The following is a 13,214-nucleotide window of genomic DNA, read 5'->3' on the forward strand; positions in this document are numbered from 1 at the left end:
GCTTCCAGTTGATAAGGATAAAGCACCCAAATGGACAGTATTTCAAAAAGTGGCCAGAAATTAAAAATAAATTGATAATGAATTATTTATAAATGGAGCCATGTATGAAGTGATTCTTAAAAATGATTTTGCATTGATTATGCCAGTATTCACTCTAAACGTGAACATGCACAAACACATCCTTTTTTTATGCTTATGTCAAATCTTAAATTGTGCAGATACTTTTACACCTTATAATTATATTTCTGCTGTAAAAAATCAGAAAGAAAATTAGTAGTTTTCTTCTAGACTAAATTTTATTTGGGCATTTTATTGTTTCCATAATGGACACTTTTTCCCCTGTATAATAGCCATGATGATTGAGGCATTTGTTTAAAAGCAAGAGAAGCTGCTCTATGTTAATCTCTTGACATGTAATGTCCTTTGCATTGTCTTTGCTGTTTTGACATCCTTGTCACTTAGAAATCTGCAAGCAGTAAGATTTATTTTTAGAAACCTGGACAGAAGTAAAAATCGCTTGCTATGAGATTGAGAATGTACAATAAATGATCCAAAGTCTCCCACTGAAAATGTTGTGCCATTTGCTTTGTAATAACTCTTCGGCTCTTGTGCTAGGTAATTTTTTACTTCTGAATTCTAAAAGAATGTCTACAGCTATGTGTACAAACTTGAAAACTTGATAATAACAACTACCTAACATTTGTCCTATATAAACATTTCTCACTTCATTCATGATATGCTAAATGTGTACTTTAATTTATGCAAATTAAAATAATTATAGCTTTCTATTCATTAGAGTCATGGACTGATTCTTTGTATGTTTATTATGGTAAAGTTCACCTATATATAATTATTTTAATCAAATTCTCTAAATTTTGCAGTTTTTTTAATGTAGTAAAGTGATATAATTTTAAAAAGGTAATTGTTGTTTTATTAATAATTTAGAGAGCTTTCATTAAATTATATTGATGCATTTTAATGAAGGTTGGAATGCATAAAAATTCAATTATTTTACTCAATAACCAAGTACTTTGTTATTAATGAAATTCACTTTAAGTGAATGTAGCTATAAGTATTTAATAGTTTCACTTACTGCAGTAAATTAGAATACCATATTTATTTGGGTAATAACATATTGCTTTTGTCAATAGTAAGTCTCAGTCAGGAATTTGAAATTAGAATAGAGTAATGTTACTTCTCATTTCAAAAATGTCTTTTGTTGCTGAGAACTGCCGTACAGTTTCTGAGGATGCTGAGAGCGTAAGTGATCTTTCTAAGCCTAAGTCTAAGATCTTTCTATTATAAAATTTAAATTTATACATTACCAGTGAATTTGGTCTCTGAAAAAAGCAGTTTGAGTTCTATAATTGACTAATATTCTATGAGTCATTTGGTTTCTATTAAATAAAAATTTCCTGTTATATTAACATGAAAATTGATTATGGCTAAAGAAAGTTCTTACCAAGAAGTTAGATGATGAGTAAAGTTGTTTACCTAGTTTGACCTAAAGGCAGAACTTCACACTGAATTCTTATGAAGAATCTGAAGGAGTCCCATATAAAAAACTCTTAAATTTATTCTGTCATGTGAAGATGTAGGAAGTCTGTTTTAATCTTAGGAATCAATAAGAATTTAACAGTTACAATCCTCTTTTAGTGGAGTTCCCTTTTGTATTATCGTATTTCACTCAATCTTGTATACTTGTTCAGCAGTTTGATGTAGAAATCTCATATCTAAACCATTTGCACAAAACACAACTGGCTTTCATAGCACCTAAAATTCTGTTGAAGTCAATTCATTCATAATGCAGGCTGGTGCCCAAAATTTTATTCCTAAAATTGTATACCATTGTCTAGAAATTAGCCCTATTTATAGATATTGGGTATATAATGTCTTTTCATATAACATGATATTGATGATCTGCATATTATTGTAAAGATATGCGTAGTAAATGTTTTTAATTAGTTTATGTTTTTAACTGAACGTATATTATCTGCGTTGTTCCTCATATGGGCAGATATTACACGAAAAACTTTTGGATTTTATAAAAAATTTAAGGATAGCAATATTTTGCCACACATAAAGATTAACATTATAAATAACTTCATTTCTGTTAAATAGTAAGGTAAGGCAGTTCTGTTATTTAGATTATCGTGTGATTTCAGATTTATGTGCAGTAAAATGTTAAATTATAATTTCTATATAAATACAATCATATAGTTTGTCTCATTTTTCTGGTCGTAAAAAATACGTATTTTATTGCAAGATCTATTAAAAATATTTAATGTGATATATGAGTTTATAATAAATTATTTGTGCTTTAACTGCACAGCTGTTCCAATTTGATGTAAATTTATAAAATTTAAATTCATTTTATAAATGATGATATCCTTAAAGTTTGTTAAATTTTCATTAATGAATATTGCAAACCTGCCCAAAGTTTAAAATAAAGGGTGGTTATAATTAAATTTATTGAATTTAGACCTACATAGAGTCTGTTCTGGTAGACCTGTTTCATTGAAACTTGGTATATATGTTATATAATCCATGGATTAAAAAAAGTAGGCATGAAGTAGTGCCTTTATTGGTTCAGAAATGTGAGGTGGTATACCATCTTGCATGAAGACAGTAGTCTCTGAATATTTTCATTCTTATAAGTTAGGAATGACTTGCTGTTGAAGAAGTTCACTAAAGGACACTTGTAATGGAATCCCATTGAGGGCCTAGCGAAGTGTTCTCTTCAAAGAAAAAGAGGCCAGGAATGAAACTAGCAGTAAAATCACACCATACATAAATGTAATCAGGATGCAGAGACTGTTGATGCACAGTATTAAGACTTGCAGGAGGCCATATGTGACAGTTTAAGGTATAAACTACCCTATCTGTGGTAAAATGCATCTCATCCAATGACAAAATGTTAAAAGGTCGTGCATTGTCAATAACTGTTCTGGCCAAAAGGAAGCTAGCAAAACTGGGTCAGCAGAATGCAGCTCTTGTAAAGCTTCAATCTTCTATTGATACCACTTTACAATGAAGCACGACACTGCTGAAACACTTATCAAAGAATATTGGGAACCAGATGCTCTTTTGACCATGGCAAAAGCAACTTTTTCCAGTTTCATTAGAAATCCATTCCCATCTTCTTCCTCACAACACACATACTCCCTAGTCTCTTCAAAGTTAGTAACCTTCTTTTTCAAATCCTGCCTTGACACAGACCTTTCAAGCACTGATATTCTCACAGTGCCGTTGCAAAATTACTGCCATTCTGATAAAACGATTTAATCAGTAAAGCATGATCTTTTCTATCTAAAGGCATGGTAAATAATGATTTTACAGCATTGACTTCTGGCTTTTTAAAATGCTCCAGATTTGCATAATGTTCTTTCTACTTAAAAATATTGTTTTTATTCCAGTTTTCTTTTCCCCATGGGCATATACACTGAAATGACAAAAGTCATGGGATAGCAATATGCAAATATACAGATGGCAGTAGTATCACATAGAAAATGTATAAATGCGAAGTGCTTTGGCAGGGCTTTCATTTGTGTTCAAGTTCTTCATGTGAAGAGGCTTTGATGTGATTATGGCCACACGACGAGAATTAACAGACTTTGAACGCGGAATGGTAGTTGGAGCTAGACGCATGGGTCATTTCATTTCGGATATCGTTAGGAAATTCAACATTCCGAGATCCACGGTGTCAAGAGTGTGCCGAGAGTATCTAATTTCAGGCATAACATCCCACCATGGACAGCGCAATGGCCGACCACCTGCACTTAATGACAGAGACCAGCGACGTCTGCGTAGAGTTGTCAATGTTCACAGACACTGCGTCAAATAACCACAGAAATCAATGTGGGACGTACAAGCTACGTGTCCGATAGGACAGTGCGGCGAAATTTGTCTTCCTATGGAACAGCAGAAGACCGACTCGAGTGCCTTTACTGACAGCACGACATCACCTGCAGCAACTTTCGTGGGCTCGTGAGCATGTTGGTTGATCCCTAAACGAATGGAAAACCGTGGCTTGGTCAGATGAGTCATGATTTCAGTTGGTAAGAGCTGATGGTACGGTTCGAGTGTGGTGCAGAACCCATTAAGCCATGGACCCAAGTTGTCAACAAAGCACTGTTCAAGCTGGTGGTGATTCCATAATGGTCTGGGCTGTTTTTACATGGCATGGAGTCGGTCCTCTGGTGCAACTGAACCGATCATTGACTGGAATTGGATACCTTCAGCTACTTGGAGATCATTTACAGCCATTCATGGACTTCACGTACTCAAACAACGATGGGATTTTTATGGATGACAATGCGCCATGTCAGCGGGCCACAATTGTTCGCGAATGGTTAGAAGAACATTCTGGACAATTCCAGCGAATGATCTGGCCACTTAGATCGCCCGACATGAATCCCATCGAACATTTATGGGATATCATCGAGAGGTCAGTTCGTGCCCAAAACCCTGCACCGTCAACACTTTCACAATTACGGACGTCTATAGAGGCAGCATGCCTCAATACTCCTGCAGGGGACTTCTAACGACTTGTTGAGTCCATGCCACGTCGAGTTGCTGCACTTCGCCGGGCAAAAGGAGGACCAACAAAATATTAGAAGGTATCCCATGACTTTTGTCACTTCAGTGTAATGTAGACACCAAGCTTCAACGAAATAGGTCTACTGGAACAGGCTCTACATATGTCTAAATAGGGTAATTTTAACTGCAACCACCCTGTACATGTTGTGTTTCCACAGAAAAGATGACTTTTTCTGTATTTTATGAATAATATAGAATTTTGATTTATTACAAAAAAAAATTAAAGTGAGAATTTTATAGGAAAAGTACATTTGATGAAAAGAGATTTAAAATGTCATATTTTTATGTATAATTCTTAGTGAAAAAATAATATATTTATCTTGTATTTTATTATGTAAAATTTTATGTATGTATTTTATTCTGAACTTTTTCTTTATTATCTTCTAGGGGCTGGCTATCATTTGGTTATGATAAAAGAACCATCGTGTGAAGTATCAGTGATTACCGATCTTATATTATCTCATGTCCCAAATGCTGAAATGTCCAGCAATATTGGAAGTGAATTAAAATATGTTTTACCTCATGAAAGCAGTTATTTATTCCATGGTTTGTTTTCTGAATTGGAAAAAAAGAAGGAAGAATTAAAGATTTCTGGGTATGGAGCATCAATAACAACAATGGAGGAAGTTTTTATAAAGTAAGATGCATACAATTTTTTATTTAACTTCAAAAGACTTAATTCTCTGTTTCTAAAAAATATGTATCCAAAATATTTAACTTAATCTAATTTCATCATCTCATGCTTGATCTCAGCAGTATACAAGACATCTAAAAAAAGAAAGGTTGCATACTTTATTTCCTTAAATATTGATTCTGGGTTACATTTCCAGCCGTAGAATTTTTAAAAAAAATCAGTGATTGTAGCTTTTCTGCTAAAATATACTTATGGAATATATCAATTGATGAACATACATTTTTTATACCTTTTGCAGTGCATTCAGGTTAGCTTTGCCATGAGTATGATGTTCTTGTATCCACTACAAAAGTATTAATTGTCAACAGGAGTTACTTTAATTTAGTAGTTGTTCCTCTAGGATTGTACCATTGAAATATGATTTGCATAGTGATCTATGTCAGTAAATATGTTTTGCAATAGCTTTGTGGATTTTGTATATGAAGTATGAAATCTCATTTGATTAAATCATTAAACTATAACAAATATTTTACTAGCTAGATTTTTTGCTCTGCACATGCATATAAAGTTGTTTTTTTTTTTTTTTTTTTTTTTTTTTTTTTTTTTTTTTTTTTTTTTAATTTTCAAAAGTTCCATTTCCAGTGATCAGCTGTTCTTATTATGTTCTTTTAAAATTTTTATATCTTGAAATGTATATCTTAGATTAGCATTTAAGGGAATAAAATCTGTGCTCATTATTTTCAAACTCCCTGCATATATGCAGTTAAATTAGAACCTAACAAGTCTTTACATAATGAAGCATCAGATGAACTTTTTTCTGAATCCTTTGAACCTGATTTATTAATTCATGTTACCTTAAACATTTCATATGAATATAAATTATTTATCAGTTTTCTAGTCCTTTTTCCCAGTGACTCTTTTCTCTGAAAAGATTTTCACCCTTCCGTGTTAAAATAAGGACTATATGATAATATCTGGTGTTCTATTTATTACTAGTGCTTTATGCAAATATTCAGTAATGTTTCCACAAACATACATTGAAACATATGGGAAGACTAAAACGAAAATTTTGTGGCAGTTTATTAGACATTAGAAAAAAGAAAAAAAAAAAAGATTTCATAATGGAATTCATAGTGAGATATAAGCCAAAGTTTTTCAATACCAGACTGCAGGAATAAAGAATACCACATCAATAAATGACTTAATTTTGGGGCAGCAGAGCAAAGCCCAGAAATGCTTCAGGCTTGAATGAATTGAACATTATGTAGATCACAGAAATCTTCTGGGATTGGAAGCTTTGGGCAAAAGAGCAGAGCTCAGATCTTTTCCAGGCATACCACTTGACAGGTTAAAAATGAAGTAATGATTTTTCATTAATTTTTTTTTAATATTGTGCTATAAAACAAGCCTGTTTCACAGACATTAAATACGTTTATTTAAATAACTTTTTTTATAAACATGGTAATTTTTGTGTTTTTTAGATTTGCTCTATTTCTTCATTGACTGCTTTTGATTCATCTCTAATTATAATCAGATAGATAACTAAATCAACATTTAGAACTAATTAAATGGTGCAGGGATGCTTTAAATATAAAATAATGTTAATCTTATCTGCCAGAATCACTGATTTCTTTTAAAGTACAGATCTTGAAATGAGAATATTTATGGCTGATTGTTATTGAAAACATGTTGTACTTTGATTCTAAACTAATAAGTGGACTGTATAGCAAAAGAACTAACTAATTTATTTACAGTAATTAACTATTTAGATCTAATACATGCTCTGGCATGTTGCTTAGCCGAATCCAGATGGCCAAGTGAGAGTTTCTTCACTTATCCAATAGGTGGCACTGTATTCTAACTTAACATGCCGCCGCCCGTTGAAATTACAAATTTCAACATACAAATTACTAACATACATACAATTTAACAATCAAGAAAACTAATTCTCCAATACAATATGAAAACTAATAGATAATCTTTCATCATGAATATAATATAAAATAATGCAACATTTTAAAAACTTAAACATTCACTATGCTACAATCGAACTTATTCTTCAAACAGTTCCATTTTTATGTAAATCACAATTTTCAATAAGAACATAATGTAAACTAAGCATTATTATCCTGGATAGGTAATAAACAAATTTTACTAATACATCGAATATACACACCATTTGATGTTTTCACTTTAACAACTCTGGCCTTATTATCTTTACCAGGTAAAACTTCTAGAATTCTTGCTAAAGACCATTTAAATGGCGGAAGATTATCTTCCTTTAACATAACTAACATACCTGCCTTTAAATTTTCTTTATTAATAAACCATTTGGTGTATTGTTGTAGATGATTTAAATAATCAGTTTGCCAACGTTTCCAAATAACTTGAATGAACTTGGTAATAACTTGCCATTTAGAAAGTCTATTATCTGTAAGATGAGACAAATCTGGTTCAGGATATGAAGTAATGGAACGTCCAATTAAGAAATGACCCGGCGTTAAGGCTTCAAAGTCATTTGCATCTGTTGATAAGGGTAAAATTGGACGAGAATTGAGAATACCTTCAATCTGTGTGACAACAGTCCAAAATTCTTCTAAAGTTAATTTATAACTGCCGATTGTACGCTGAAGATGGTATTTAAATGACTTAATACCTGCTTCCCATAAACCACCGAAATTTGGTGCTCTAGGTGAAATTAGTTTCCAATTTATACCTTCAGATATTAAGAAATCTGCTATATCAGAATTAGATTTAAGGACTAAACTAGGCAATTTTTTCAGTTCTGATTTTGCACCAACCATATTAGTACCGTTATCTGACATTATGGTATTACATTTTCCACGTCTAGCAATAAATCTTTTAATAGTAGCAAGTAATGAATCTGTGGTTAAATCAGTTACTACCTCTAAATGTATTGCTTTAGTAGCTAAACAAATGAATATAGCAACGTACACTTTTTCATAATTACCCTTTCTCTGATTTTTATACTTGATGAGGAATGGACCAGAAAAGTTGAGTCCACACGTATTAAATACAAACCCTGGGTTAACTCTCTCACTAGGTAAATTTCCCATAAGTTGTTCACATACAATTGGTTTAACCTTAAAACATGTTACACATTCATATACAACCTTTCGAGCTATATCTCAACCATTAATAACCCAAAATTTACTACGAACCTGATGCAATAGTGCTTGAGCACCAAGATGTAAATATTTAACATGGTAATACTGAAAAATTAATCTAGTAAATACATGATCTTTTGGCATTACATAAGGAAACTTTTGGTTGTAATTAAGATTACTGTTGGCAAGTATGTCTCCTACTCTCAGAAGAGAATCATTATCTAAAAATGGACATAAAAATTTTAACTTACTTTTGGAAGAAACACAATTCTTATTTTTTAAAGATAGAATATCTTTGCTAAAATGTTGTAACTGTACAGATCATGATTTTCTCAGCGTCATCCAATTCTTTAACTGTTAGTGAACGTATTAAATTTTTTCCCTTACAATTGGCTATAAATCTACAAACAAAACTTAACACATGAATAATACGAATATAGTTATTACTAATGTTAAGAATATGATCTAAAACAAGAGAATTAAAGTTCACATTTAGATTAACTAAGTCATTATCCTTAAGTTTGAGTTCTTTGACGTATTCCACATCATCCATATCAGATGAAATTACTTCACAAGGATTAGTCAAAAACCTCTCCTTAGTCAAGAAAGTTGGTCCACACCACCATAAATCATTATGAAGAAGATCTTTAGGTTCAGCTCCACGTGATATCAAATCAGCTGGATTATTGTGAGTGCTAACATGGTACCACTCATGAACCGCAGTCATGCTTCGAATAACAGATACTCTATTAGCAACAAATGTCTTTACTTGATACCGTTCCTTCTTAATCCATGCTAACACTATTGACGAATCAGTGAAGTAATACACCTTCACTATAGGCAGCTGAATGGCCTCTAGTATTCTTTTCATTAGTTTTACCAACAGAACTGCACCAGAAAGTTCCAAACGAGGAATGGTAATTGACTTCAGAGGTGACACATGAGACTTGCTGCACAGAAGTCTTGATGAACATTCATTTGAAGATGACATACATTTCACATAAATTGCAGCACCATAGGCTTTCTGACTAGCATCACAGAATCCTATAATTTCTATTTGTTGTAATCCATTGGTTAGAACAAATCTGGGGATGCGATAATTGTTGACTATTTTCAGACTATGCAGAAATGCCTTCCATTCTTCAGAGTAATTTTTAGGAAGAGGTGTATTCCAATTTAATTTTAGAAGCCAAAGTTTTGTAGAAATATTTTAGCTTTTGTCGTAACAGGTCCAATTAAACCTAACGGATCAAACAGGCGACCTATCGTTGATAAGATATCTCTTTTCGTGCCTGTTTCCTCAAAGTCAGGTATCTTTAGATCGTAAGAAAAACAGTCTGTAGACGTATTCCATGACATTCCTAAGGCCTTTGTAATCTGAGGCTTATCCGTAACTTTAAAGGAGTAATCCTGAGTAGCACTTTCTTTATTCTTCAATAATTCTGAAATGCTTGAACACCATTTGTGTAACTGCATTCCACCACGTTCTAGAAGACAGGTTAACTGTGCCTGCAACTCCTTGGCTCCTTGCATCGTATTAGCTCCAGTAATAATGTCGTCCACGTAACAGTCCTTTAGTATGGCTCTTGAGGCATGAGGAAAGTCTGTCGCTTCATCCATTGCTAACTGCTTCAGGACCCTTGTTGCAAGGAATGGTGCACTTGCTGTTCCATATGTTACAGTCCTTAGACAGTAAGTCTGCACAGGACTGCCAACTGATTCCTTCCATAAGATCAACTGCAGGTTTCGTTGAGATGGTTCAATAAGTATTTGTCTGTACATCTTCTGAACATCAGCTCCTAATGCATAGTTGTACTTTCAAAATCTAATAATAATAGAAAATAAATCTTCTTGAGGTATTCTCCCTTTCATTAATATTGAGTTCAGTGACTTTCCATTGCTAGTAGCCGCGGATGCATTAAACACAATGCGAAGCTTGGTAGAGGCTTTCTCTGGCCGATAATCTCCATGATGACTAAGATAATTGCAAGTCGATGTTTCAATTTCTTGAACTTCTTCCATGTGATTTAGATCCTTATATTCTTTAATAAAATTCTTATATAATGTTTCCATATTCAAATCACTTTCTAGTCGATTCCACACTTGATGCAATCTTTTCTCAGCCGGCGTTTTCGGTTCTCCTAATTCTATACCTTCCCTTATGGGTAACTGAACTATGTATCTTCCATCATTTTGTCTATAGTGAGTACGCTTGAAATGTTCTTCACAGTATTTTTCTTCTTCACTCAAAGCATCCTCGATATTTTCAATGGATTCAACTTCCCAAAATCTTTGCAAAATTTCTTCAACTCTTTCTTCACTATTTAGAACTAAACCACAATAATTTACTTCTGAGTTACTCTTGCATGCACCAGATGCGATATATCCAAAAACTGTTTCTTGAAATATCAACGGTTGATTTTCTGATTGAAATTTTCCTACTTTTAAAATCTCAAAGAACAATTCGGCTCCTAGTAACATGTCTATTTTGTTAGGTGTTCCAAATTGCGGATTCGCCAATTCAATATCAATGGGAATATTTAATGACTGCACATCTAAACATCTTGATGGAGTTACATTGGTTATTTTAGAAATAACCAAACAATTAACTGATCTTACATATGTTAAATCCTTATTCGAAATCTGTACATCTAGTTGATAATTAATATTTATAACGTTCTCATTAATTCCGGATACAGATGCATAAATTCTTTCCTTCTTTAAATTTAACAAGTTAGCAACTCCTTCACACAGGAAACAACTCATGCTGCCGTTATCAAGTATTGCGCGACCTGGGATTCTTTTTCCTTCGGAATTGTAAATATATATTATTGCAGTCGCCAATAACAGGTTTTTTCTGCGTGTCAAAAGACAACTTGATTGATTTTTATTAGAGACATCTCTGTTCTTGTTTATAATTTCATCACTCGTTGCTTCCGTTTTTGTTTTGTCTAATTTATGTTGAATGGCGCCATTTCTGAGCAGGCGATGTATTAATGAATGGTGTTTTTTATGGCATTCCAAACATCTGAACTTAGAATTGCATTTTGCGATTAAATGCTCGTTACTGAGACAGTTTAGACACAATTTATGGGTTTTAACTATTTCATATCTTTGATTTGGATTTAATTTCAAAAATGAATCACATTTATGTAGTGGATGGTTATTATTTTTGCATATAACACAAATCGAAACACTATCGGTTTTAACCATCAGAGCCTTTGATTTCGAATTTTTTTCTAACGGATATTTCATTTTATTAGCATTACTGTTAATGTTATCCAATAACTGACATCTTTTCTCTAAAAACGAAATTAATTCATCAAATGTAAGAACTTCCATAGCATTAATGCTTAGTTCAAACTGTTTGCACGTTTCAAAATCTAGTTTCTGAAGTACAATATTTAATAACAGAATATCCAATAAATTATTTTTCTCATATTTTAAAACATTCAAAGCCCTAACGTTTTTAGTAACATTATCTATTATATACCTTATTCCTTTAGACAATTCGAATGTTAAAGTACATAAATCCATTATTGACTTTATATGCGTCTCAACTAATATTCTTTTATTTTCATACCTATCTTGAAGAGCTTTAAATAGAGAATTAAAAGTATCATCAACAGTTTCAAGATTTTTTGCTTCATCAGTTAATGCAGCCTTTAAATAGTAGAGTTTCTGAACTTCTGTCAGTTGCGTGTTATTCGCTATGATGTTTTCGAATTGAAGCTTAAAATTATTCCATTCTGTATATTTACCAGAAAACTTTGGAATTGGTAATTCTGGCAAACGTATTTGTACTTTAGGATCAAATTTATTGCAATCATTTTCATTTTCAGAATGTGCGATAGATGATAGAATTTCCATAATTCTTACCTCCAGTACTTCAGTTCTATCTTCCATTTCGCCGATTTCTTCGTCAATAGCTGTGACATCTTTTTCATCAATGCTTTCGAAATATCTATTTCTTAAGTTTCTAATATCCATTTGAATGCTTTGAAGGGATCTATACTTTATTTGAATTTCATTCTTATTCGAACTATCATCATATTCCTTCACTACATTTTCTAACCTAGTTAGTTTCGCTTTTAACGAAGTTTTGTTTCTATCTAATGCCAGCATTTTGTTCATTTGTCCGGCTCGACGGACCATGTACTTTGATTCTAAACTAATAAGTGGACTGTATAACAAGAACTAACTAATTTATTTACAGTAATTAACTATTCAGATCTAATACATGCTCTGGCATGTTGCTTAGCCGAATCCAGATGGCCAAGTGAGAGTTTCTCCACTTATCCAATAGGTGGTGCTGTATTCTAACTTAACACATGTTATTAAAATTTCTTTCAAATTCCAAAAGTATTTTATCTTCAATCTTTTCCTATCTTTCTGCCCCCAAAGAAAACAACATGATTTATAATTTCTCTTTTAATCTTTGCCATAGTTTGACTCGATGATAAAAAAACTAGTGGCCTGTAAGAAAATATGTGATACAGGGTATTATCAAGATATTAAGAAATGATTGTTTATTTATACTGAGAGAGAATTATTTTTATAGCTTTGGATTGCTATGTGAGACAATAACCCAAAAAAAAGAGAATATTTAGGATTTTACTTGAGAAGTGCCTAATAACCTGAAATTAGATAAAAGATAATCTTAACTCACCCATATAATAGTGCCAAAAAATGTAGTATCTTCACTTGTGAAATTGATATTTATTCAGAACCTTAATATTGTAATAGAAATTTAGATAATATTCAGTGATTTAGAAACCTAGGTAAACAATAGTCGCATGACAACATTTCATGAGTTCATCGTAAAACAGGACTCCGAAGGAACTGAAAAATCT

General features: G+C 32.4%; 1 protein-coding gene across 2 annotated transcripts in view; it reads left to right on the forward strand.

The window, feature by feature from the left end:
* Window positions 1-13,214, forward strand: part of LOC118182990 (phospholipid-transporting ATPase ABCA3-like) — a 114,614-nt gene that overhangs the window by 49,161 nt on the left and 52,239 nt on the right. For both annotated transcript variants that reach the window (XM_035352388.2, XM_035352394.2), the window contains one exon: window positions 4,987-5,236. In XM_035352388.2, the coding sequence (XP_035208279.2) occupies window positions 4,987-5,236 (250 nt within the window). The remainder of the gene's footprint in view (window positions 1-4,986; window positions 5,237-13,214) is intronic.

The sequence above is a fragment of the Stegodyphus dumicola genome, chromosome 10, assembly GCF_044657685.1.
Source record: "Stegodyphus dumicola isolate Sdum_Otavi_A_Nest chromosome 10, ASM4465768v1".
NCBI lineage: Eukaryota > Metazoa > Arthropoda > Arachnida > Araneae > Eresidae > Stegodyphus > Stegodyphus dumicola.